The sequence below is a fragment of the Gobius niger genome (assembly GCF_951799975.1).
Source record: "Gobius niger genome assembly, chromosome: 22".
Classification (NCBI taxonomy): domain Eukaryota; kingdom Metazoa; phylum Chordata; class Actinopteri; order Gobiiformes; family Gobiidae; genus Gobius; species Gobius niger.
The window spans coordinates 16,004,066-16,031,810 of record NC_136873.1 but is presented as its reverse complement, the minus strand read 5'-3'; the positions used below and the strand labels follow the sequence as shown (position 1 = coordinate 16,031,810).

The 27,745-nt window shown below is 42.4% G+C and overlaps 1 protein-coding gene across 1 annotated transcript; it reads right to left on the bottom strand.

Moving 5' to 3' along the window:
- Window positions 1–25,139, bottom strand: LOC306981236 (amyloid-beta A4 precursor protein-binding family A member 3). The gene is made up of 18 exons (XM_079580797.1): window positions 24,926–25,139; window positions 22,673–22,870; window positions 21,310–21,488; window positions 19,457–19,528; window positions 18,981–19,180; window positions 15,512–15,541; window positions 13,218–13,559; window positions 12,082–12,338; window positions 9,857–10,093; window positions 8,501–8,531; window positions 8,279–8,424; window positions 7,781–7,867; window positions 5,844–5,999; window positions 3,764–3,943; window positions 2,588–2,800; window positions 1,475–1,594; window positions 1,229–1,369; window positions 1–273 (listed from the first exon to the last, which is right to left on the bottom strand). The coding sequence occupies exons 1-18, from the start codon at window positions 24,986–24,988 to the stop codon at window positions 202–204; spliced, it is 2,724 nt and encodes a 907-aa protein (XP_079436923.1). The 5' UTR covers window positions 24,989–25,139; the 3' UTR covers window positions 1–201.
- Window positions 25,140–27,745: the final 2,606 nt, after the last annotated feature.

Genomic DNA, 27,745 nt, shown 5'->3' with positions numbered 1-27,745 from the left:
GAGAGAAAGCAATAACTCCACAACTATCGCATTATTAAACACATTTATAAATACTAAAAAGTGACCAGCGTTTTCCCGGTTTAAAAATAATCCAATGTCGTCTTCTTTAATTAGACTAGCCTGTCGTCCTTGTCCATGATTGGGAAGATGGATTGCATATTTTCTTATAAAATGGGGGCCCCAGTCCGACCCAGGAGGAGCTCACAGATAGACCGGCTGCTCCTGTCCGGTGAGCAGGCGGTACGTCGAGGCAGGCATGGTCTTCAAGTGGATCTGGAGAAAAACAAGTCCGTAGTTACACTTAGAATGTACTTACAACTTTGAAATTAATAATAATAATAATAATAATGTCCAATCAGAGCATTGTACTTTTAATACCCCGCAAAAACTAATCTTGAAATAAGGTACATTTCTATTAAATAAGTACATTCTTCCTTGATTTGAGAAACTAGTTTCAAGAAATCTGGCCACGGGGAAAGGGTTTTACATTTATATAAAGATACTGTATACTGTAATTGATTAATTTTATGTTGATGTCCAGAGGAGAAGGAGCAACAAAGCAGAGGTTAGGTAACTTTGTGTGAACGAGCAAGAAAAAATAGTGCTCAAGACAGAGCGAGTCCAAACAAGACTTATAAATGCATATAACTGCAGTATTTTATCTACACTCTAGCCTCTTTACTGTAATTGATTAATTCTATGTTGATGTTTTTATTGACTGTATTTGTTTTCTTATATTTATGCAACTGTGAAGCACTTTGAATTGCCTTGTGTATGAATTGTGCTCTACAAATAAACTTGCCTTGCCTTACATGTATATCAAGGAAAAGCATGTGGCTTTAGATAAAGAAGAAGAAGAAATTTTGAGCGTGATTCTTTTCTTCGGGTAAATGTAAAACACGTTCCCCATGGACAGATTTCTTAAAACCAGTTGTTCAAATAAAGGAAAGAAAAGATTCCCTTATTTCTAGATTATTTTTTGCAGTGTACTTAGAATACTTTCACCTTGATTTGCTTCATGCTGTATTTCTGTGTGTTTGGACCACAATCAAACTAATCAACTGCCTCCTCAATGCTGGGGGAACTCGGGGCATTAATGAAAGACTCAAGAGGTCCAAGTTTGGCAATCACTGAGCTTGGCTACCTGTTCATTACGCTAAATATTTGACCTCTTTGTTGGCAATGGGCTCAAGATGTGGCATAAGGAGAGGTTCCAAAGTGCCGGTACCTCTCCCACAGCATTGGTCAGAGTCTGGATGATCTTGTCGTGCGTTGTGGCCACCACGCTCTGGCCGTTGATCTCGATGATGCGGTGCCCCACGCGGATGCCCCCTCTCTCGGCGATGCCTCCGCGCATCAGGCTGCAGATCTGAGCACAGGACAGGACGGGATGAAACATTCATTCTCAAACAGAGCAATTATGTAATGAGTATATTGTGTTTAAGAATGTTTAAGGAGAAGCACTTGTACGTACAATGCCGTCCTCCACACTGAAGCCCAGCTGGAACTTGGGGTCTGGTCTGCGGATGATGGCCATGGTCACCGGGGGGCAGTGCACGATGCTCAGCTTCACATACTTTTGGCTTTTCAAATCCTGAAAACCAGCAAAAGCAAAAAATGTTCACAAATCGCTGTGGCTAACTATTGCTGTACACTGATAAAATAATATAAATAATAATATAACATAAAATAAGAATTATTGTAAGCCAAATCCGGCCCGCGAGGTGATTTAATCCGGCCCCCGACTTGTAGAGCACAAATCCCTTAGTATGTAAAAAAAAAATAGTACGTTTCTAGCCCATTCCTGTGCGGAGTTAGGATATTTTAACTAAATAATCAGTTTACTCATTCCAGCCACTAGGGGGCAATTTGAATAAATAAAAAATAATTCCACAGGTGTCCAGCAGAGGGCACTTACATAAGAGATCAGAATATAAACACATTATAGCCACGTGGTAAATGAAGCTTAACACCACAGAGTGTGGAGAGAATGAATAATGACGACAGTGCAATACAAGTGTAAGACGTTATTACTTTGGTCACATTACATAATGATGTTTTATTTGAAAATGAAAATAAATGGAAATTAAAACAAAGTGCGAAGACTTGATGACTATTTTTGCAAACCACAACAGTGAAACAAATCTGTGCCTGAATCAAGTGTTGATCTTGTGGATATAGTCGTGGGGACGACTGTGCAGGCGAGTCGTCTCAACTTCACAATGAGGCATTTTGGTCTGAGTCATACAATTATATGTAATAGCCAACCCGGTCCGGCCCCCCATCACAGTCAGGAACAATAATGTGGCCCCCCAGAGAAAAAAGTCTGAGGACGCCTGATTTAGGGGGTAAAGGGGTTTCAAATCCTATGACTTTTCCAGGTTTTCCCATGGTCATATGAACCGTGTGGACCAGTGATTCTCAAACTGTGATACCTGTTCCATTGGTGGTAGAAATATTGAATCTAATTTGCTCCATTGAAAACCCATTTCAGCCCCATTTTAGTCCTGATCTTGCTCTAGGCCTGGTGGGACTTGGAAAGAACAAACCCCTAGTAGTAGAGCATCCATCTCCAAAGGCGGCGTACCTTGATGATGTTCTGGCAGGTGTGGATGGGCAGCCCCACCAGACTGGTGCCGTTGACCGACATGATCCGGTCTCCGATGCTGAGCTCCTTGCAGCGCTCGGCCGGGCCGCCGTGCAGCATGTTGGCCACCACAACCGTGGGCAGGATGGACCCCCAGCCCGACTCCACCACGGCCAGGCCCAGCATCTCCCCGGGGGGCTTCGTGATCCCCACCTGGAGCACACAGAGGGCAGCGAGCTAATCCACCGAAAACTGTGTGAAGTGCTTTGGGTGTCTTTGGTCATGTGAAAAATGCTATACAGTACCAGTCAAAAGTGTGGAAACCTTTGGGGTCCAGTAAGTGGACGCTGGTGATGGGACAGCAGCAACAGAAGAGCGTGTGGAGTTGTGTTTGTGGCATTAAAATGATATGTTTTTGTCTTTTATTCTTTCCAAGCTGTACGGCTGTATCTCTGTACACTTCTGCTGCTCACAAACGCCCCTCAGGGATATGATGAAGTAATGGATTGAACGCTTTTTTACACATAGGTTTTATCTTTTATTTCATAACCATTTCAAACAAGGTTTTTTTTTAATGAATTACCACATATGGAGTTCAAAATAGCCGCCTTTTGCTTTGATTACTGCCTTGCACTTCAGTGAGAAAATGCCAAGAATAAAGAGTGGCAATTTGGAAGAATTTAAAATATGAATTAAATATTAAATTAAATATAATACATGTATATATATATATTTTGTTTCCTACATAATCCCACGTGTTCATTATTATTATTATTCATAGTGTAAAGTCTTCAGTGAAAATCACACAATGGAAACAGTGTTGAAAATATAGAAATGCCAATAATTAAAAAGTGTTTTTTTTGACGGGTACCATAAAAACATGTCGAGGGTGAGGGAATATATTAAGGCTTTGTCTCTAAACAAACAATACGCTGCCCTTTAATACCCCTCCTTCTAGAAAAAGCAAAGAAACCCCCACAGATGTAAACTTTCACATAGATTCTATTCTCCTGTTCAAATGCAGTCATTAAATGATTATATTTACAAATGCATTAAATGTTTACATTTTTAGTGCAATGAGAACAGAATATATTTTCCGGATCTCTGACTTCTGTGAATGTTATTTTTTGGACACTTTGATTGAAAGTTTGGAGCCCCTGACATAGTGAGCAGTACCTCCTTGAGGTTGTGTTCGTCGGAGAAGTGGGCCAGGTCTCCGTTGTACAGCTCCTGACTCTCCAGGTAGTGGCTGTACTCCCCAGGCTTCAGCTCACTGGCCCGGATCCCGTTCACCTGCAGGAACTGCTGGTAGGCCACGCCGAAGGCCTGCCCGATGGCCTGCGCGATCACCTGCGCCTGGAGACACGGGCAGAGGAACACAGTTCACCCCAGCGCCACATTCAGCAGGCACTTCACCTGTTCACACCCAGAGTCCACACTGAGTCACACCATTACTCTCAGTTACGGTGTGACTCGGTCTTTATTTTGGTGTAAAAGACAAAGAGCAAACCGTAAAAGCTGGGACCTGAACCCATGACGCTGAGGCCAGAGCCGTGTCTGGCGCATGTTTGTTTCTTTTGTCTCATGAGATTGTAAAATGTATCAGTGTCTTATTCTTCTGACTGAAATGTGGGCTCTGGAACTAAAGGTGAGCCAAGTCCAAAAGCAAAGCCCTTAAGTTACCATTGATCTACGTTCCTCCTCCCACCTACTCTCATAACTCACATTCGAGTCATTTCTAAATGTCCAGCTTTAGTTGATGAAAACTAAAAAGGTCACTCAGCCCACGGAAGCAGTGCAGGGAGGGCCGGGCTGGTTGGATGGGAGACCGTTTGGGGAATGGGCGAATGGAGTGACTGAGTGGTCGGAGGGGCCGAAGCACAGACTGGTTGCCTGGTTTCAGTCAGTCTACCCCAGGGCAACTTACCACCATCGAGTATGGCGTGAATGAATAATGACAGCAAAGTAGCGTATAGAGAGACTTGGTAAGCTTGTAAAGTGCAATAAAAGTGCAAGCCATTATTATTATTCAGTCACACACTCCGGCCATGATGGAGCTACTGTATTCGGATCAGACTGAGGCACTGGGAGAGAGGGCACAGCGTGACCTGACTCTGTCATGTGTAATGGGTCTGTTCTCCTGCTCACAATTTCATGTGTCAACAAAACCTTGTAAATGTCTCGTCATGTTTTAGTCACTAAAGAGTCATTTTCAGCTCATCACTGTTACATTATCGTTCTGAATAAAAGAGGCATCAAAGAAATTATTTAGCTGCTTTTTTCTACAAGCCACATACAACTTTTCTGTGTTTTTGAGAGCCGTGGTGCATAATGGGCAATTTTGACTGGTAGCGAAGGCTACACTGATGTGTCCTTGGGAAATGATCCATGCTAGTGTTTTAAAGATTTCTGACTACTTCTTCTTCTTCTTAGGGATTATTCTGGCGGTTTGCCACCAAATGTTAGGGCACTACCACCACCTACTGTTCCAAGGATGGGTCAAATGGTAAGCTCACACTCTAACATCCCCGCCACAGTCTAACAGGCTGTAGCCCCAACAAGGGAAGGGAAAAAAAAATAAACTAAGAATACCTAGATGTCCCTCTAAATCCTCCCAAATAGAAAAGCCACTACTGCCCTTACATGCTCCCTGCCACCCTTATCCAGCACACTCTTCAAGTTAACCTCCCTAACTCCCAGCTCCTTAAGCCTCTGCTTCATAACTTCCCGACATGCACTATATCCCCTACACTGCAAAAGAGCATGCTCCACGGACTCTTCCTCCTCCTGACACACCTCACACAGGCCTGTTGCTTGCTTCCCTATGAGACGCAGTGTAAAGATTTCAGACCCTGGTGGACTATGGATTTGTACTTTTCAAAACCTGGCGTTTGCCGTGACCAGCTGCACAGACGCTGACTACAAGACTATTCAGTGAGTTATTTTCACTGCAGATGTGTTAGAAGCGGCAAACGCTCACTTCGAAGTCAACAGTGAGACTCGCCTGAAGCCCATTCATCCCATGGCTCATTTGTTTCCAAAAGAATCTCCAGTCCTTTTCTCTCCCTATTTATTTCTCTCATTGAGCCGGGCCCAGGAGAAACCGGGACGACTGCCACGGGGCTTTCACATTCAAGAGCGCACATCCAGGACTCAGCTAATGAAACGGGCAGTTTAAAGGGGCAAGAGGCGCGAAGCTGGAGTGTTTACAGAGGCAATGTCCAGCGGGTCTAAAGGACAATGACTCTGTACTCACATCCTCCGAGGTGAAGACGTGGCAGATCATCAGACACTTCTTCTGAGTCTCGCCGTTGTCTGGTCCCTTGTGTTTTCGCCGGGCCATCAGCACCACGATCTCCCCGATGTCAGCGATGTAGGAGATCATCTGCAGAGAGTGGTCCATCATGGCCTCCTGAGCGGACGACAACACAAATGCTTAGAGAGCGACGGCTGCGAAAGGAAAGGCATCTGAATTATGACCAAGTCTCCCGTATAACGCTCACTTTATAGCTTTCTCTCGTCTGTAGTTTTTCGAGATTTCGTTCCACTCTTGCAACAACATCTCCACTTTAGTAGCTCCTACAGACTTCACACTGTCCCATCAACTTAACATTAGGAATTATTGTTTCACAACGATTTTTAAATATCCATTTCCTTTTCTTTATTGAGCTTTGAAACCAAAACCGTTCCTTCTTGTACGTTACCCCCAACACTGCTAATAACTACAAGAAAACTAAATCCAACTAGATGCAAATATCCTCAGAAAAAGTCTTTGTTAAGACAACTGCAGTACGTCCAAAATGCCGCGGCTCGAGTCCTGACCAAAAGCAGGAAATACGACCACATTAGTCCAGTGCTCCGGTCTCTGCACTGGCTTCCTGTCGCTCAGAGAATAGACTTTAAAACAGCCCTGCTTGTGTATAAGTCCCGTCATTGTCAAGCCCAAAAGTCCATCTCTGACATGTTGCAGCCGTATGAACCATCTCGGGCCCTGAGATCGTCAGGGAGGGGCCTCCTGGTGGTTCCCAGAGTCAATAATAAACACGGTCAGGCTGCATTTCAGGTTTATGCAGCAAAAGTCTGGAACAGCCTCAGTGAGGATCTGAGACAGGCCTCAACTCTGAGCATTTTTAAGTCCAGGCTGAAAGGACACCTTTTTACTGCAGCCTATGGAGATTGAAACTGAAATTGAAACTGATTTTTTTTTTTTATGAAATTGTAACTAATGATTTGTTTTCTTGATTTTCATTTAATTATTTATTTTAATGCTTTTATTGTGTATTTAATGCTTTTTATTCTATTTTTACTATGTTTGGTGTTACTGTGAGGCACATTGAGTTGTCATGTACATGAAATGTGTCATACAAATAAACTTGCCTTGCCTTAATATACCCAAAAAAAAAAGTCTTATATACATAAAATGTACAATACCTTTTCATGCTGTCACATTTATGTCAGTTAGGGCTGCAGCTAACGATTATTTTGATAATCGATTTATCTACCGATTATTTTCACGATTAATCGATTAATTGCTTGGCTGTGAAAGGTGCATGGAAATTGTATTTTTTCAATTTTTTGACCACATGAAGCTAAAGTGGTGCCGCTTGAGGACATGTTGATGGAGTAAACTTAAAGTAAACATTTGTAGGAGGTTCTTTGTGCTAATTCTGCTTTCTGATTGGACGAAGCAAAGACAGATATTTATGTACAAAACACTGCAGACCCTCACTTTAAAAATAAAGTAGGTTTTCATCCAAAATACATAATTGTCATGTCATTTTTGCTCTATTTTAGTTTGTGTTCACTAGAAAACGATTAATCGATTACTGACATAGTTGACAACTATTTTAGTAATCGATTAGTTGTTTCAGCCCTTATGTCAGTAATCTACAGCAAAAGTTTCATACTCTGGCCTGTCCTCCACCTCAATATAAACTATGGCATCTTTAGAAGGATGAACCCAGGTCAGTTTGCAGTAACATAAAAAGGTCTGACTCTGATCTAAAGGCCTGCGACCAAAATCCCCCAATCCACTCCTGAGTCGTGTCGCCGCAGGCTTCCAGTTCAGAGAATTCTGGTGACAAGTCTACAAAACGAGCTTATACTGCCTTTTTACTTTTAAAACAGTATGAGTAGATGCCATATACCGTAGCTTTAGAGGCACAAAAACGTTCTGCCATGATGTAGTTATACCTGTGTGTCCGCAGTCAGCACTTTGATGCGTTTGGTGGAGATGAACAGGTCCACTTCGGTCATGGGCTGAGTCTCTCCCTCTGGAGCCTGACACACACACAAACACACACACCATATCATTCATATCAGTCAGATCATTCCATAATCAAATGGACATATTGTGGTGGTCAAATACTCAAGCTAGAAATGATACACAGCCACCAGGGGGAGCCGTTTCCCCCAATAATGATCATTGACAGATCGTAGAAATGGATAAATTAGCTCCTATATATTTCTATTCAAAACAAAATAGCTCCCAGTCGTCTTTCTGACACAAGACCGGCCATTTTCCGGTGGTTCTGATCACTAGCTTGAAATATTTCATCCTAGAACGAGAAAAGCATCTGTTGTCCGTCTGTTTTCACCCAGAGGGGACGTCTCTACGGCGGCACAGCGGGAACAAACCTTCTTCCGACTGACGGTACACCTGCACGGCGCCACCTACTGTTCGCACTGTACCTTGATGCGGTCCACGGCCTCCTGCGCCTGGGCCATGCGGGCGTTGGTGGAGGGGGTCCGGTCTGAGCGCAGCTGAGTGGAGCCCAGATACTTGGCTCCGAAAATCACTCCGTCCAACAGGTCCTCGGGGTCACACGGGCCGGGCACTGCCAGAGGGGAAAGGGCTCGATTTAATATTCCTTTCAAAATAGTGTTTTAAAATGAGTTGAGTGCTTGACTTACCATCTTTGTACGAAGGTTGGTCTTCTGCATCCTGAAACACAAAACAATTCACTTTTCTGGAGACAATACGCATAAGAATTTAAAAGCAGTAATCTTCACTTAGTTATTGTCACAGATGCTCGTCATAGTACCAGGATACTGTGATTATGGTGACTAAATGGGGGTGAGGTGCGTGCTTGGCTTAATACACTTGCATGGACTCTTATCAGGCCACGCCTAACCGAACTGAAGGAGTGGCAAAACAGGCTCAATATCAGGCTAAAACTAATCTAGCAAATCTCAAGCTGAATGAAAATGTCATCAGAGAAGAAAGTCTAGACCTGCAGTGCCACAGGTGCAACATTGCTAAAATACGAAACGTCCTAACTAAGAGCGATGCAGAAGAACTTAGTCACGCATTTGTCTCTTCAAGGCTGGATTACTGCAACAGCCTGCTGGCAGCGTGCCCTAAAAGCTCCCTGAAAAGTTTTCAATTAGTTCAAAATGCAGCTGCAAGATTGTTAACGCGGACAAAGAGAAGAGAACACGTCACACCTGTGCTAAAGTCTCTCCATTGGCTTCCTGTTGAGTTTAGAATAAAATTTAAAATCCTGCTCCTCACATTTAAATCCATAAAGGGTTTAGCTCCGCTTTATCTCCAAGACGCTGTCATTCCATATCAGCCAACCAGAGACTCCGCTCTCAAAACTCAGGGCAACTAGTGATTCCTAGAGTCTCCAAAATTAAAAAAAATAAAATAATCAGGTCAGTTTGGTAAAGCTCTGACCCACAGCCTGAAGTAAAGCTGCCTCAGGAGGAACACTGCTGTGGGAAGTACGGTCCACTGAGCGCTATCCTCTTCTTCTTACTGCGGACTTTGTCTTATCATGATACAATATTTAATTTATCTGTAGTCTGTTCATCACTATTCACATGGTGTCTCCTGTCCCCCCCCCCCCCTCGGGAGTGCCTGTCTACATCGAACGGAGGAACCTGCATTCTGGAATCTGAGGACTGGACGGTCTGTGATCTTGGCCCGTCTGCTGAGGGATCCTTCGGCCCGGGGTCTCTATAGCCTGTCCGTCATTGGGAGTGGATCTCTCCTTCTGTGGTTTTCCCCAAGGTTTCTCTTTTCTCCTGCCGGGTTTTTGAGTTTTTCCTTGCCGTGCTGGAGAGTCTAAGGACGGGGGACGCCCACGCCGCTCGTCGCTACCTCCTATTGGACATTATATTTGCCTGGATTCACCTGAACTTTTAATTGTCATATTTATTGCTCTGTTTTATTGCCTTAATGTTTGGTGCAGCTGTGAGGCCACTTCTGTTGTGATATTGGGCTGTACAAAACCATTAAACTTGAAACTTGAAGTGAGCACCTACCGTGTCAGTGCCGGCCGCAGCCTCCTGGTCGGGCGGCTCCTCTCCCAGCTTCATCCACACCGGCTCGGGCTCCTCGTCGTCAGGCTGTGAGGAGAAGGAGTCCTCCCTCTGAGCGTGCGCTGGAGCTCTGCGGCCCCAGTACCTGTGAGTGTCCTCCTGGCTGTAGGACACAGACACCACCGCGTCCACCTCTCCTGCACCAGGCCTGGGGGGCTCCGAGCACTGCAGCAGGTCTACCTATGAATATCAACGGGAAATCAAATGAGTCAGTGGTTAAAGTGACAGTGTGTGAGTTCGAGTGGTTTACGAATTGAAGAGATTGCGTAATTGCACCTTTAACGATGCTTGCAACTGTTTCAATTTTCAATCAAGAGAGATCGTTTGTGTTTTTGAGTTAGTAACCCCCTTTAAATATCGTGGGAGTAATCTTGGATCTCAACCTCACATTCAAAAAGCACATTAAAAAGGTCACAAACGACATAAATGAAGACTAATTTAGTCGACTTTGCATTTATAATATTTAGGGCTGCAACTAACGATTATTTTGGTAATCGATTAATCGACCGATTATTTTTACGATTAATCGATTAATCGCTTGGCTGTGAAAGGTGCATGGAAATTGTATTTTTTTCAATTTTTGGACCACATAAAGCTAAAGTGGCGCCGCTTGAGGACACGTTGATGGAGTAAACTTAAAGTAAACATTTGTAGGAGGCTCTTTGTGCTAATTCTGCTTTGATTGGACGAGACAAAGACAGATAGAAATTTTAGAACAAAACACTGCAGACCCTCACTTTAAAAACAAAGTAGGTTTTCATGTCTTTTTTGCTCAATTTTAGTCTGTGTTCACTAGAAAACGATTAATCGATTACTGAAATAGTTGACAACTATTTTAGTAATTGATTAGTTGTCGATTAATCGATGAGTTGTTTCAGCCCTAATAATATTCATTATAATCATATTTAATCGTGGTCCTCGACTTCATGGAGCTGCTTCCACATGATAAAGCTCAGAGCTGTTCATTTGGCAGAGAATTTAAATGATCTGAGGCTTTTTCAGATTGTCAATAGAAGTTTTATTACGCCTTTGATTTTAGTCTCTCCTTTTCATTTTTATTTAGTCTTATTTTAGTTGACTAAAATATCTGGACATTTTAGTCACAGTCTTAGTCTCATGAGAAAGTTTTAGTTTAGTTTTACTCCTATTTTAGTCGGCTAAAAAAATCACTTTGACTAAAATTATGACTAAATATTTCAGTCGACAAAATTAACACTGGGGCTGTGAAGTTCAGTTTCGGAGGCGCATGGTTTCTCAAAACACTCGACCTATGACAGTTAGAGAAAGCAGCACCTACGTCTCATTTAAGAGACAACTGAAAGAACGGCTTTTCTGCCAACAAAGGTGTGACCATTACGAGGGATACACTTTATGTATGTGTGTAGTTGTTGTCCTTGCCTTTTTTTTGTCTGTATTGTGTGTGTCTGCTGTGTGTTTTGGCTCATGTGTTTTATATTTTGTATGTTCACCTAGAACCAGAAAACAGAACAATAATGCTAATTTAGTCCTTTTACATTTGTAGAATTGATTTACTCTGAAACAACCAAGTACCTTCCTTTAATGCTGTCCCTGGACCAAACAGCATCAAAACTTGGTCTAAAGATATCATATTTTTTATTGTACCTGCTTTACTTTTAGTTTTTCGATACCAGCACAAGCTAAACTTTTGTTTATACCAGACTGGTATCCTTTAGTCCAATCAGGAAGGCAGGGGGGGGGGACTTGATGGTTTACCTTTGAAAATTCTCTCTCATTTCTTAAAGAGGGGGTATTATGCTTTTTTCAATCACATAGCACCAGTCTATAGCACACTACAATGATGACCAAACCTTCTGTTGGTCTGTAAATGCAGTAAATTAGAATAACTGCCTTGTATAAAATGTCTCCGACACGCCCCCTCCACACGCTGTCTGTGGCATCAGTGGGGAGGGGGTTCTGCTGAGGAGCAGTGGTTGGTTACTCGGCTGGTGACGAAAGCTCGGAGGCGTCTCCAGGAGGTGGGGGCGTTCCTAGGAGGACTCAGGCCAAACCTATCCCTAAAATGGCCGCCATCAGAGTTTTTACAGATTACTCAAAAATATGAAAATGTCAAAGATATCACCCACTCCATCCTATTATTTCATTTTCAATACCATCTTACACAATACATCACCAACTTGTAGTCTTACCACGTGGCGCTGGTGGTCCTCCGCGAACAGCAGTCCCGTGGTCTCATCAGCGCCCGGAGAGGAGGGGCGAACCCCCGGCGACGCGACCTCCAGCTCCTCTCCCCTCACCTGGAGTTGGTTCAGGAGGGAGTGGATACGGCTGTGGTCTTCATCTTCAAAATATTCTCCACTTTCCTCTCCTGGGTTGACTAGATCCGGGTTCCCAACTTGGTGAAGCCCTTGTCCGGCCAATTCAGACTCGCTTTTGCCCATTTGCGCTTCGTCAAATCCAAAATCATCAATTTCACACCCCAAATGTTTCAAATTGTTCCTGGTGGCGGGCTGTGTGTCCTCATTCCCTGCGTAACTTTCCTTAAATTCCAACTCGAAACCACCGCGTCCTTCCAAACTGGTCACGCTTTCTTGATTAGCGCTAGCTTCTTGTTGATTGAAATCGCCGACTTCACGCTGGTCTTCTTTGTCCAAATCGCTAATCAAGTCCCCATCCACATTTGCGGCATAAACACTTTTCATTATTTTGGCTGTCGGTCGATCATTTGGAAAATCCAAACTCCAATGTTTTTCCAAATTTGTTGCACATTCTTGACTAGCGCTAGCATCTTGTTGATTGAAATTGCTGGCTTCTTGTTTGAACAAATCCTTACCAAAACATTCAGTTGTTTCTTGACTGCCGGTAACATCCAAACTACTATGCGCCTCAAAGTTTACTGCGTGTTCTTGATTAGCGATAGCATATTGCTGATTGGAAATGCTAGCCTCGTACTGGTTTTCTTTGTCCAAACGTCCCGTATTTTCAGCGTAAACATTTTCAAACGTTTTGGTGGTTGGTTGATTATCTTGAACATCCAAACTCCCATTTTCCTTCAGATTTGTCACGCTATTAAGACTAGCGCTAGCCTCTTGTGGATTGAAATTGCTGGCTTCATACTGGTCTTTACGGTCCAAACCGCTAGCTGGCTGTGCTATCAGATTTTCAGTGTAAACATTTTCAAAAATTGTAGCAACGGGTTGATCATCTTTGACATCCAAACTCCCATGTTCCTCCAGATTTGTCGCGCTTTTTGGACTAGCGCTAGCCTCTTGTGGATTGAAATCCCCGGCTTCTTCTCTGTTCAAATCGCTAACCAAACCCTTACCCAAATTTACAGCATGAACATTCTCAAACTTTGCCGATACTGCTGGTGATTTCTGGACTTCCTTGACGGTCGCTTCCGCAGGAGACGGCGCAGGAGGGTCTGGGCTGGCCTTGTCCAAGCTGTCCGTGAGGTCGGTTAAATTGTCCGCCCCTGAATCCGCGTCCTCTTCGCTGGAGCAGTCGGACCTCCAGTCCAGAGGTGGGGGTTCGAGGGGGTCGAACGAATCCAGCTCCTCCGCCTCGGCAGAGTGGGTGGGCGGGAGAGGGGAGCCGGTCGGGTCCTCGGTCCCGCCGGAGGGAGCCATCCCAGCGGGTTCTGCCGGTGGGACGTCCATGATAGAGACTGAGAGGAGAAAAGGCAAGAATGTTTATAGGGCAAGTAATTTAGCAAATATTAAATAAATCTGATCAATTAGTCATCATCGCCATCATCGTCATGAAGCAGAATGAAAGTGTCCAGCAAAAACAGTTCCCCTGACATTATTAGTTCAAACATGGACAAAGCAGTGCAGATTTCTCTACCACAGCTCTTCTTCTGTCCAGATAGAACAGGTACAAAGTCCAAGCAGACCCTAAGATATAATCTGTACTCCACAGAAGTATGCCCAGTTAGTTCTAGGACACCGTGACTCATCCTTTGGAGCTTAGATATGGACTAAAAAAGATAAGAATGAATTGAGACTCAGGCAAGAGGACTCGAACACTGACTTAAAGGAATAGGCCACAGTTTTTACATACTGAGATATGTTGTAGTTTTGGGGGGATGTTAGCCAGTTGTAAAAGTCAGTGAGATTTTAAATCCAATCAAAAATAGAGAGAAAATAGAGAAAAAAGCACGAGCCAGCAGCAGCTACTCCAGCGGCTGCCACCGGAGACACCGGAGATGTTCTTACCTAACCTTAGACGTGTTAATATATCCCCGTCTTGTCTTTGTCCGTGCGCTCTGTCACGCAAACGGAGCACATACGCAGCCTCTCCCACATGTCACGTAGCTCCAAAAAAGCTCACGATAGAAGCTACCAAGCTCTTCCACGTGTTCCCTATTTAAATAAAGTTACGTGAAGTGTTTTCATGCGAAGTATATTTACACAGAAATGTAACATGTCGATTTTATAAGCAGATAAAAAGGGGGACTATATTGTGAGGCGTAATGATACAGGAGCACAGCGTCCGCGCAGTAACTCCTAAAGACTTCCCCCGCTCACTTCCGTCAATAGAAGCTGCTTGACTTGTAGAGAGCTGGCAGAGAACAGTTGAAGGAGCGTGGATAACTTGTGAACAAGGCCTTTTACGTGCATCGTGCCGGGCTGTGATAACAAGCAGAAAGTATATAGTGTAGTAATGTTTCACAGATTTCCAACTCACCCCGGACGACGACACAGGACTCAGGACCTCGACCATGAGGTAGGAATGCGCGAGCACTTTCCCAAAATATATTTTCTGCTTGTTGTAAAAGGCTCTGTACAAGTCACGCAGCTTCTATTGACGGAAGTGAGCGGGAAGTCTTTAGGAGTTACTGCGCGGACGCTGTGCTCCTGTATCATTACGCCTCACAATATAGTCCCCCTTTTTATTTGCTTATAAAATCGGCATGTTTCATTTCTGTGTAAATATACTTCGCATGAAAACACTTCACGTAACTTTGTTTAAATAGGGAACACGTGGAAGAGCTTGGTAGCTTCTCTCGTGAGCTTTTTTGGAGCTATATGACATGTGGGAGAGGCTGCGTATGTGCTCCGTTTGCGTGACAGAGCGCACGGACAAAGACCAGACGGGGATATATTAACTCGACTAAGGGTAGGTAAGAACATATCTCAGTATGTAAAAACGGTGGCCTATTCCTTTAACCTCTCAAGTCATTGACACCACCAATCCCTGAATATACACAAAACAAGACAATGGTTTTAAGTCTAGAGGTAGTTAAAGGCTCAGAGTTGATAGGAGGGTGCATTGAGACACTGCTAACAAAACTCTACTATAATGGAATGGACTTGTCTCTTGGACTCATTTTTCGGCGACAGCAAGTCAACTTTGTTTTAATGTCTCAGACTTGACTCGCACATCCCGAACTTGTGCTTGTACGTGCACACTGAAGACTTGAACTTCTTGACTCAAACTAGTGTCAAGTGACTCAGACTTGGGCTTGAACGATGGGAATCTGAGAGTGAACCAGAGTCAGACTAAACAATAAATCGTGGCTCAACTGAACCTCTAGGTCAGACGAGTCGTTGTGGCATTTTGAACCCCAGCTCCCTCCTGCAGGTGCATACTGTGTCGTTGGGCAAGACGCTTCACCTTGGCTGTTATTTGTGGTGGTCAAAGGGGCTAATGGTTCAAATTGGCAGGCATAGGTTCCGTCATTCTATCCCAGGGCAGCTGTGGCTATGCAAAGCGCCTTTGAGAGTCCAAAAAAGACACACACAACACCAGAGTGTTCGATTGATATGGCTTTACACAAATGTAGTTGTTTGTGTCAGACTAAACAAACTTTCAGATCATTGCTGAGTAGTCAATTACTAACTGCGTAATAAACTTGACCTTTACAGCATGTGACTGCTGATCCACTGTTCCTCATTTTTACTACATCCTCCAGACGATGCACTCACCAAATCTCAACTGTCCAGTGTTCATTACTCCAGGATTACAAAACACACGCTGAACAGACAAGAAAATTTAACCCCCGCCTTAACCAAGTACATTTTCTACAGTTCAGCTTTACTCAAATCCATAAGGCCCTTCAAGAGACGAGATGCAAGTTGGTCACTACAGAAGCCACTGCAAGACCCCCTGGTGGATAGTTTGTGAACTGCAGGCAATATTAACCCCTTAACTCCCAACTGAACCGAGCACATTTTCTCCAGCTTTACCCCAGTCCAAAAGCTTCTGGAAAAAAGGTGTGAAAATAGCGACAAAACTGAGACGAAAACAAGGAGGAAAATGTGAGAAAAGTGAGAAAACATTGACGAAAAATTGAGAAAAATTTGACGAAAAATTGCGAAAAAAAGGACCAAAAAGTGACAAAAAATTTACAAAAAAATACAAAAAATGACAAAAAATTGACAAAAAAGTGAAAAAAAATTGACGAAAAATTGTGGAAAAAAGGACGAAAAAGTGACAAAAAAATTACGACAAAAAATACAAAAATGGACAAAAATTTGACGAAAAATTTAGAAAAAATTGACGAAAAATTGCGAAAAAAAAGGACCAAAAATTGACAAAAAAGTGAGAAAAATTTGACAAAAAAGTGAAAAAAAATTTGACGAAAAATTGAGAAAAAATGGACGAAAAAGTGATACGAATTTGACAAAAAAAAAAAAAAAGCGAATAATTTGACGAAAAAGTCATGCAAATTTGACAAAAATGAGATGACTGCCCAACAAAAAAAGTGATGTGAGGAAAAAGATCAATTTAGTTTTGTAGGTCTTTCAAATGAGGTGTTACACTGGCCTACAGGATTTGGGTAAAGCTGACCTGGAGAAAATGCTCATCATCATCATCACTGCCCAAGTCAATAATGCTACAAGCCTCTGTCTACTCTCTCTCAAGTTGGCAAGATTTAGCCAAGTTAGCCGCTCCAGCTAACTTCTGAACATGCTCTGCTCGTCCTGCCCGCTCTTGTCCTCCACCTGTTTAGTCTCGAGGTCTAAATCTAATCCATTTACATTTACATGAGCTGTATTTGCATTTCCAAGACGTGGATAGTTTCGACAAAGCCCAAAGAAAGTCTCACCTGCTGATTTCGGAGCCTTTCTTCTTCTCTGAGCTCAGGCAGCACCGACGCGTCAAAGTTGCTCGTGAACGTACGCTGCGGATAAACCGGGTTTGGGCCGTGTTATTCATGCTAAAAAACAAACTAGCATGCTTTTAAGGGCACAATAAGTGATCATTTTGAGCACAGTTGTGTGTTTTAAGGCTGGTTTGTCGGAGAACCCCGCAGCTGATGTCGTTTACTCGCGCTGTGCCAACGGTGAACTCTGGAGCTACTGCCGCATTCACGCGCACTGGGAAAATTCAACGTTTTTTCTTTTTTTTAAACGTAATACGGTGTAATTTAGCCCAAAATTAAAATAAAAAAAACATGAAATAAATAAATTATGATTAGATAATATATAGTGACACTAACATATGTATTAAAATCGCAAACAGATTAAATTGCAGTGATAATAATAAGATGGAGATATTTCCGATGTTACGTGAAGTCAACACTCGCGCACCAAAATCGTCACAGGAGACGGAGCAAGACCAAAATAATCCACAACGCGAATGATCGATTCACCGATTTTATTGTGTGAAAGTATTAGTAAGAAAGTAATGTTGAAAGTACTTAACCTCTTAACCTCCGCTTTAGCCGAGCACGTTTTGTCACAGTTCGGCATGACCCAAATCTAAAAGCTGCTTGAAAGAAAGAGTCAAAATAGCGGCAAAAACGAGACGTAAACAAAGATGAACGGACAATAAAAAAAGGAGGAGAAAAAAGTAATGAAAAAGCAACAAAAACCACGATCTCTCTGTACAAGTCATTTTTTCCTCCATGAGCAGGGCCGTGGGAAGATATTTTGGCTAGGGGGTGCTGAGAGACAAGATTGCCCCCCCCCCCAAACGCTATTTCTTTGCGTATTTCCTATTTATTTAACCCCTTAACTCCCACCTGAACAGAGTACATTTTCTTCAGATTGGCTTTACCCCAATCCAAAAGCTTCTGGAAAAAAGGTGTGAAAATAGTGACAAAACTGAGACGAAAAGAATGATGAAGATGTGACAAAAAAAGCCAAAAAAAAGACAAAAAATGACAAATAAGACAAAAAATGACCAAAAAAAATGACAAAAAATTACAAAAAAATGACAAAAAATGTGACAAAAAAATGACAAAAAAGCGACAAAAAATGTGACAAAAAAATGACAAAAAATTACAAAAAATGACAAAAAATGACAAAAAAGATAAAAAATGACAAAAAAAATGACAAAAAATGTGACAAAAAATGATAATACATTTACAAAACTTAGTTGAAAGCCCCCCTCAAAAAAATGGAAAAAACATCTGACGACGTGAGGAAAAAGATCCATTTAGATGAGTTTTGTAGATCTTAGCTTTCAAATGAGGCGTTACACTGGCCCACAGGATTTGGGTAAAGCTGAACTGGAGAAAATGCTCTCAGTTCAGGCGGGGGTTAAGAGGTTGATATTGCTTGTAATGCATAGACGACCCACCAGGGGGTGCTGCAGCGCCCTCAGCACCCTGGGTTCCCACGGCCTTGGCCTTTAGAACGCTGTGATGTCACCTGCAACCCAGCAATAGGCTATAAGCTCCGGTCAAGAAGCTTTTAGATTTGGGTAAAGCCGACCTGGAGAAACTGTCTTTGGTTAAAGTAAGGGTTAAGAGGTTAAAAGAGTGAAAATTCATTTACATTTGTATAAATAGCAATACAATCTATCTATGAACACTGTTAAAAAATTGCAAAAAGAACAAAAAGACAGCATCATTCATTGCACGTGTGGGGAAAGATGGAGCACGGAGGGAGTGTGGCTTTTAATCATGTTCAATTTGCATACAGCACAACTACATATTTAAATGTAAAAAGAAAAAGGACACAAAAATCAACAACACTAAATTAAAACGAGTTAAATTTCAATCACTCTCTTATCCTGATACTTTTCAAGAGAGAAATTAGGTCATTCCCAGTCTTTTCAGGAAACTCAGAATTACCTCATTTCTCCTCTCAAGATCATGCAACTTGCAAAATCCAGAACATGACAGAAACCCTTTAAGTTTCCGATTGGCTGCTGGACATCTGGATCAGACCGATCACAGAGGAGATTGTGCCCATGAGTCCCACGGCCCACTCGGGGAAGCGTCCCGCCCACAGGAAGCCGGGGGGCATCCAGTGGACGGCGTTGCTGAGGTCTGCCGCCGCGCTCACCACGGACAGGAGCTCGGCCACAACCCGTCTGCGCAGCTCGGGCGCTCTGGAAACAAAAGGCGCAACAACAGGTCAGCACCGGCGGGAAAATGTGGCAAAAATATGACTTTTGAGTAATATTACGACAAATTATTTGAGTGGACCATAATAGCACTGGAACTGTGACTGGTAACTTTAGAAAACCACTAGCCAAAATGTACAGCGAATGTTGGCACCCAAGCAAGACGCATTAGAGAACTATAAACCTTTTGAGCAGAATTTTAACTGCTCAAATGAACAAATAAACTAAACTAAACTAAGTGAGAGTAAAATAAAAGCTTACTCGTTAGGTCCATCTTCACTCTTTTCACATTTCTTTAGTTTCTTCTTCAAAAGCACCAGGACACGCAGCGACCTGAAGACACAATGAACGGCTAAAATAAATGATCAAGGGAAACATTGTAGTGTATTGTATTAAGGATATAAAAATGACCATGGAATAGACACTGGAAAAATGTTGTCGTCTGAATAATACTGATAAACTAATCACTTAATTTCCGGAGAGCGTGTAATGAAAATAGCCTTCATGAACACTTTAATCTTTTCAGTGACGATTATCTTCTTCGTTTACATGGCTTGGTCAAACTTAATCAAAAAGAGCAGGAAATTACATCTGCTTCAGTGCGGAACATGGATTTTATAACACTACCGTCTATGATGTGTGTGGGATACAGGATTTACAGTCCATCCAGAAAGTATTCACACCACTACACTTTTCCTACATTTTGTTATGTTACAGCCTCATTGCAAAAGTTTTTCGAAAGTTTATTAAAAATTAAACACTGAAATATTGCATGTATAAGTATTCGCACACTCAAGACTGCGCTCGGGAGGAGTGCGGACCGGGGGCCATTTGTCACTTGTGTATTGTCAGCATTGCTTTTTTGAGCCACACTAGAGGGCGCTGTACGCTGAGACCGTAAATGCTCTAATATAGGCCCGGGCCTTTATTTACTCGAGGGCATCTAGGACCAGGCCTTTATTGGAACCAGGCCACAATTAGAGACAGGCCTTTATTTCTATTTGAGCAAAACGGACGACCAGGAAAACGAAGAAAAACGAGATTTGTGTCCATTTGCACCTAAAATATAAGGTTCATTTATTAATTAACATTTCAAACCCTCTCCCAGCGGCTGGAACATTGACGCCTTTTATTTTGTCGGGACAACAGGAAGTGTTTCGTTGCTGTTAGCGGAGCTTTGACATCAATGTCACTGCAGGTTTCTGTTTCGTTTTGACCTCGGACCGGTTTATTTGTTGTTCTCTTGTGTAAAAGGCGAGTTTAGACGGAGCGTTTGTGTTTGTGATCGATCATGAGACTGACCCGAGAGAAGACGAGACACTCGCGCTGATGGGAGGAGTTATTTTGAGGCGTGGGACTGACCTGCACACGGAGCAGCTGGACGTGCTTTGAAGACGCGATGGTGACTTTACTAAAACATTTGTTGTTTGTCCTGTTTCCAAACATAGTCACTGGAGGTTTGAAAAGTGGCTAAATCTGTGTCAAAGTTACGCTTGGATCAGCTCCTCCGCAGCGTCCCCCCATCGGCCCGGGTTCCCGTTGGTTTACTTCCTGCACGTGAGTTTTCATTTACACCAGTATGAGACAAATTCCTAACATGGGGAATATTTCTACAGCTGTAGTTTCTAGAGCTCCTAGGATCATTCAGGTTTTTGTCTTACATTTTTTGGGGACAATTAGCGTTAATCTATGATCAGCATTGTTCAAAAGAAAAGAAAAAGGAGATTTTGTGAATTATCACCACATTGCACAAACGCACAGCGGCCCACGGGGGTTTGCAGCTGTAACGGATCTAGATAAAAACTGATGAGCGCATGAAATCCAATGCATCCTCTGAACGGCAGGGGTATTGGGTGTAGATTGATGAGAAAACAAACACAAAATGAATCTATTCTGAATGAGGCTGTAACAAAACAACATGTGGGGAAAGTGTAGGGATGTGAATACTTTCTGGATGCACTGTATGAGCAATCGTTGTCCAATTCTAAACGTATTTCTCCTGAAAACTGCTGAGACCATTCTTTCCAGGCAAAATACCATATATTCAGGTAAGGGTATAAAAGGGTTACAGTAATTTATCATTAAAGCTGTATGTGAGTGTAAACCTCTCTCACTTGAGGATGCCGAGCAGCAGGGAGGTCCCCCACAGCCCCGTGCTGAGGAGCCACCACTTGTCCGACTTGGTCTGGATGATGCGAGTGTCCGCTGCCCAGGCCACGTGCTCGCAGGGGTAGTACAGCTGGTCGGCCATGTTGGTCAGGACAGAGAGCCAGCGCACGCAGCCGTCCTCCTCCTGCCGACGGGTCCACAAAGACACGAGACGTTAGAAACAGAGGCTGCAGTTTACAGCGCAAGGCTGATAAAAGCAGATCCGGTTTTGTGTTGGGAATGTCAATGTTAATGGAAGGTCCCAAATAAGTGCATAGACACAAACACACTGAAGTCATCTTTGAACCTTCTGTGGAGACTATTCCGAGTGATTGATTGACTGATCAGGCTCACTAGTGGTGGTGAGCGTGATCACAGCCCCCCCATATACCACGTTGAGATAGACTCCTTAAGGCGAGACACTGCAGGTGAAATGTAGAGATATTAATTTGAAACTTTTGCTGAACATCACAGATATAAATATGAGAAAAACTTGTATTGCATTTTTTCTGTCATTTTATGTTTTCACATAAAAATAAGGCATTTTGAGCATTAAAATGGCCAAAATTGCCTATATTTTGGGCAACGAAATCAAAATAATGAATTGAGCCAGATTAAATGTTATGGTTTTATTTTATTGACATATTAGTAAGTACGATTTTTTCAGACGGGATTCTGGATATTTTGTTTAGTTTTTCAATAAAGTGAAAAAATCTGTAAAAACTCAAATTCCGCCTGTTTTTTTGGTTTCAAAGCTGAATAAATCAGGCTAGAAATTAGATATTAAAAAATCCCTCTGAAAAAACCTTCAAAATATTGTTAGGTCTCAGACTGTAAAGTTTGGAGTCTGTGGGAGCTTCTATAAGGGCTCAGGCTCTGCCCGAGTGCGGCTTCTCTCATTCAGAGAAAACCAGCCCTGAAGTTTTGTAGCGAGTGCTCATGCTCGGCCCGTTCTCCGACTTTTCCGCACCAGCGTCTCGTAGGAGAAAAAATACCATATTTGGGTGAAAGCGTCATCACGGGGCCCCTTAGCAAGACACGTGGATGTAAAATCTGTCAATATTTATGAATGAAAACCCGCGGGAAAGACGGCCTTTCTACGCGGCGCAGCAGCTACTTCCGGGTCGCCCCCACCTCGCAGACAAAACATCATCAAATAAACATCATCATTTTTATATCTGACATGAAAACTAAGATGTAAAGGGAGGAAAATAGATAAAAATCTCCACTTCGACCACTGCGTGAAAGATCAATACTTTCACCTGCCGTGTCTCGCCTTAAATCATTTCAGTCTTAGTGATTTCTGAATGACTGAGCAGCTGCACTGACCGCGGCTCCCAGGCCGTAGCTGTGGGAGTAGCCTAGCATGGACAGGTCGTCGAACAGCCGCAGGACCGTCCGGCAGTGGCTGAGCTGAGCCGACAGCAGCAGCAGGCTCCGCCCTGCGCGGCGAGAGGAGGCGTCAGAGGGGGGGCTACGGGACAGGACCCCTCCCACCAGCTGAGAGCCATAGCACACGGTCCGGATCTGCTCCAACACACAAGAGGGGATGATAAATAAAGTGAAATTTAGATTTTTTTGTTTTTAAGCAATAAATGCAAATTATGAAACTTCTTTTCTTTTCTTTTTTAACGGCACCATTTACCATTTATTCTGTTTCATCTCGACCCAAACCAGAACCACACTACAAAAAGTAAATATCAAGCATTAGCTTAAATCCTGTAGGCCAGTGTAACGCCTCATTTGAAAGACCTACAAAACTAAATTGATCTTTTTCCTCACATCAGATTTTTTTTCATCACTTTTTTTGTTGGGCAGTCGTCTCATTTTTGTCAAATTTTCGTGACTTTTTTTGTCACTTTTCTGTCCATTTTTTTCTCAATTTTTCGTCAAATTTTTCTCACTTTTTTGTCAAATTTTTGTCAATTTTTGTCATTTTTCGTCAATGTTTTCTCACTTTTTTCACATTTCCATCATAGTTTTCGTCTCAGTTTTGTTGCTATTTTCACACCTTTTTTCCAGAAGCTTTTGGACTGGGGGTAAAGCTGGAGAAAATGTGCTCGGTTCAAGTGGGAGTTAAGGGGTTAATATTGCCTGCAGCTCACAAACTATCCACCAGGGGGTGCTGCAGCGCCCTCAGCACCCTGGGTTCCCACGGCCTTGATTATTGTGCTCAAATTGAGACTCTAATCTAGAGAAACTAATCTAGTAAATTACTTTTTGCAGTGCACCAAAAACATAGCAACCATGGAATTTAAAATAAATCTAATCCCAAGTCCATCATTGTTTCTTGTAGAGCCAGAGGCGGCTCACTTTACCCCAATATTCCTTTTCAAAATCGAAATATTTGGTTTTCTTTAAATAGATAACTCTGGCTTATGTATTTTCATGTTTTAACACTGTACAAAATGTCAGTCTGTCTATGATGGAGGTGAGCTTGAGCTTGGCTAATACCCTCCTGTCCCTCACCTCCTCCACAGAGTGCAGGGTGGAGGTCACTTTGGCACTTATTTTCTTTAAAGTTGGACTATCACGTTTTTTTGTCTGGAAGTTGAATGGTGTAATACCCTAGTCTTACATGAAAACAATTAAAAGTCCATATGTCAAATTTAAAGTGTGGTTCGTTTCAATCTGTGGCTCATCCCTATATGGATTTTAACAGGATCATAATAAATCAAGGCCGTGGGAACCCAGGGTGCTGAGGGCGCTGCAGCACCCCCTGGTGGATAGTTTGTGAAATGCAGGCAATATTAACCCCTTAACTCCCACCTGAACCGAGCACATTTTCTCCAGCTTTACCCCCAGTCCAAAAGCTTCTGGAAAAAAGGTGAGAAAATAGCGACAAAACTGAGACGAAAACAAGGATGAAAATGTGAAAAAAGTGAGAAAACATGGACGAAAAAGTGACAAAAAATGGACAAAAATTTGACAAAAATGGACAAAAATTTGACAAAAAATGGAGAAAAATGTGACGAAAAATTTAGGAAAAAATGGACGAAAAAGTGACAAAAAATTACAAAGATGGACAAAAAAGTGAGAAAAAAAATGGACGAAAAATGGAGAAAAAATAGACGGAAAAGTGGCAAAAAATGTACAAAAAATGTACAAAAAATGACAAAAAATTGACAAAAAAGTGAGAAAAAAAATGGACGAAAAATTGAGAAAAATGGACGAAAAAGTGGCAAAAAATTTACAAAAAATGACAAAAATGGACAAAAAATTGACAAAAAAGTGAGAAAAATTTGATGAAAAATTGAGGAAAAAATGGACGAAAAAGTGACAAAAAAGTCACGAAAATTTGAGAAAAATGGGATGACTGCCCAACAAAAAAAGTGATGTGAGGTCTTTCATATGAGGCGTTACACTGGCCTACAGGATTTGGGTAAAGCTGAACTGGAGAAAATGCTCTCGGTTCAGGCGGGAGTTAAGAGGTTAATAAATAGGATTTATGCACAGAAAAAGTATTTTGGGGGTAAATTATGTCCCTCAGCGCCCCCTAACTAAAATACCTTCCCACGGCTCTGGAACTGTTGAATGCTGCAGCTCCCCTTTGCCCTGGTTGCTGAGGCTGTGCGCACTCACCACTTTATCTCTGCCGCGGTAGGTCTCCAGCACTCGGACCAGCTCCTCCAGAGAGCTCTGCATGTCTGCCTGCTCACCCCCGGGGTCCGCTGCAGCTCTACGGGCACAACACGACCCACAGCATCTCAGACACCTGCGCTCGTCGCTTTTAAGCAGGAGGAAGAGGCTGCATGCTTTTGTGGACTTTGCACTATACTCTGCACCAGGAACTTTACAGAACACAACACAGACCGGAGCAATCGATCACTGAGGATGACTCCTGCCTCTCCCTGCTGCCCTCTAGTGTTTGTACTCACACATTACTGGAACCAGAGCCGTGGGAAGATATTTTAGTTAGGGGGCGCTGAGGGACAAAATTTACCCCAAAATTCTTTTTCTGTGCATTAATCCTATTTATTAACCTCTTAACTCCCGCCTGAACCGAGAGTATTTTCTCCAGTTCAGCTTTACCCAAATCCTGTAGGCCAGTGTAACGCCTCATTTGAAAGACCTACAAAACTAAATGGATCTTTTTCCTCACATCACTTTTTTTGGTCAAATTTTCGTGACTTTTTTGTCACTTTTTCGTCAAATTATTCGCATTTTTTGGTCAAATTTTTATCACTTTTTTGTCCATTTTTTCTCAATTGTTCGTCAAAATTTTCTCACTTTTTTGTCAAATTTTTGTCCATTTTTGTCATTTTTTGTAGATTTTTTGTCACCTTTTTTTGCCGCTCCCGGGCCGAAACTAGACCTAGCTAGAGCCTGTGTGAAAACACCCAGAAAAATGTAATATATTCTTTATTACTGATCACAGCTCTAAAAATGTAATATGTTTGTATTATACTGTTTAAAAATGTAGCTGAATTACACTACTTTGAGCTACTTTTGAGTTACTTCTGGCAAAATAAACAATGTGTATGATACAAGCCACCAGGTGGAGCTGTTTCCCAAATAATGACAATACGCTGGCAACACATAGGCATGGTCTGCCCTCTAGTAGCATATAGCATATACTGTATATAGTAGCATATATCAAAAGGATTACACCACAGAATACATGACTAGTATCGGTGTCATCACTGGGCCTATCCAAATGAGAGTAAATCTGTCACAGAGTTCAGCATCTCCTCTATTAGAAGAAAAGATGTTGAGACGTGTGAGTTTGAATAATTTTTTCATAAAAATGTCCGAAAGTGGTGACAATATCAAAAACAGGTGTCAGTGTGGCTCGACTAAATAGAGATTACACATTACTTTCATCCAATTCATTCTTTATTTTCTGAAAATATGTACAAAAGCAGTGCACAAAGCCACACAATATATAGTAATAAAAAAAAAACTCCATAGTGTCTTTGTACACAAACAGCAGGTTTGAACAGCAGGGGCAGTTCTATAGCTTCAGTCTGTCAGTCTCAGTCAGGGAGTTGTGTGGAGTTAGTTTGTGTACAAGAGATTCTGAAATCTGAGTTGGACTTGGTTAGAATAAAGGATGCAACATAAATATACAAAATAAAGGCAAGTTAATTATATACAATGCTATCAGGGTAAAAGTGCATATGACATAATCTTTATGTTTTTGTGATTATGACTAAAGTGGTCATTTACAAAGAATTGCGCCTTCTTTTGCTTTTACATTTACATCTCGGGTTTTATATGACTTCCCTTCACAGCAAACCTTTCAGGCCGCGACCTTCAACATCATTCAACAAACAAATCGGGAGGCCCTTCTGTAAAATGTAATTAATATTTGTAATAATTTAAGGTGCAAAACATTTAACATCTGGTTGAATGATACTGTATTTTGTTATCTGGCTTAATTAAAAAAATTAAAAAAAGTCTCAAAATCATCTTGCGACCCCCACTTTAACGTCCGCTAGGGCTGGGTACCATTAAAGCATCTGCAAAGCTCCGGTAGGGGGCGATACAGTCAATACAGTGCCTCTTGAAAGTACTAAGACACCTTGAACTTTTGCACATTTTGTCATGTTTACAACCATAAACATAAAGATTTTCAAAAGGATTTAGGTCAGGACTTTGACTGGGCCATTCTAGCACGTTAATATGTTTTTTTTTTAACCATTCCATTGTAGATTTATCTTTGTGTTTAGGGTCATTGTCCTGCTGAAGGTGAATCTCCGCCCCAGCCTCAGTTCTCTTTCTGACTCCAGCAGGTTTTCCTCCAAAATGTCCCTGTATTTGGCTCCATCCATGTTCCCAACTATTCTCACAGTCTCCCCAGTCCCCGCTGAGGAAAAGCAGCCCCACAGCATGATGCTCCCCCCCATATTTGACACTGGGGATGGTGCACTCAGGACGATGAGCAGTGTTAGGTTTGCTCCACACATAACGTTTTGCATTTGGGCCACAAAGTTACATTTTTGTCTCATCTGACCAAAGCTCCTTCTTCCACATGGAGCTGTGTCCTCCATATGACTTCTAGCAAACTTCAGGATTTCTTATGGCCTCCTTTCAATAATGGCTTTCTTCTTCCACTCGTACATGAAGGCCAGATTTGTGTAGATACGACTTATAGTTGTCCCATGTACAGATTCCCCCAGCTCAGCGGCAGGACTTCACAGCTCCTCCAGAGTTATCTTGGGGCACTTGGTTGTATTTTTTACCAGTGCTCTCCTTGTTCAGTCTGTTAGTTTAGGTGGACGGCCGTGTCTTGGTAAGTTTGCAGTGGTGCTTTACTCTTCCCATTTCTGAATGATGGATTGAACAGTGCCCCGGGAGATGTTCAAACCTTGGGAAATCTTTGTATAACTTAACGCTGCTTTAAACTTTATCCCTGACCTCTCTGGTGCTCCTTGACCTTCATGATGTTGTTTAGTGACC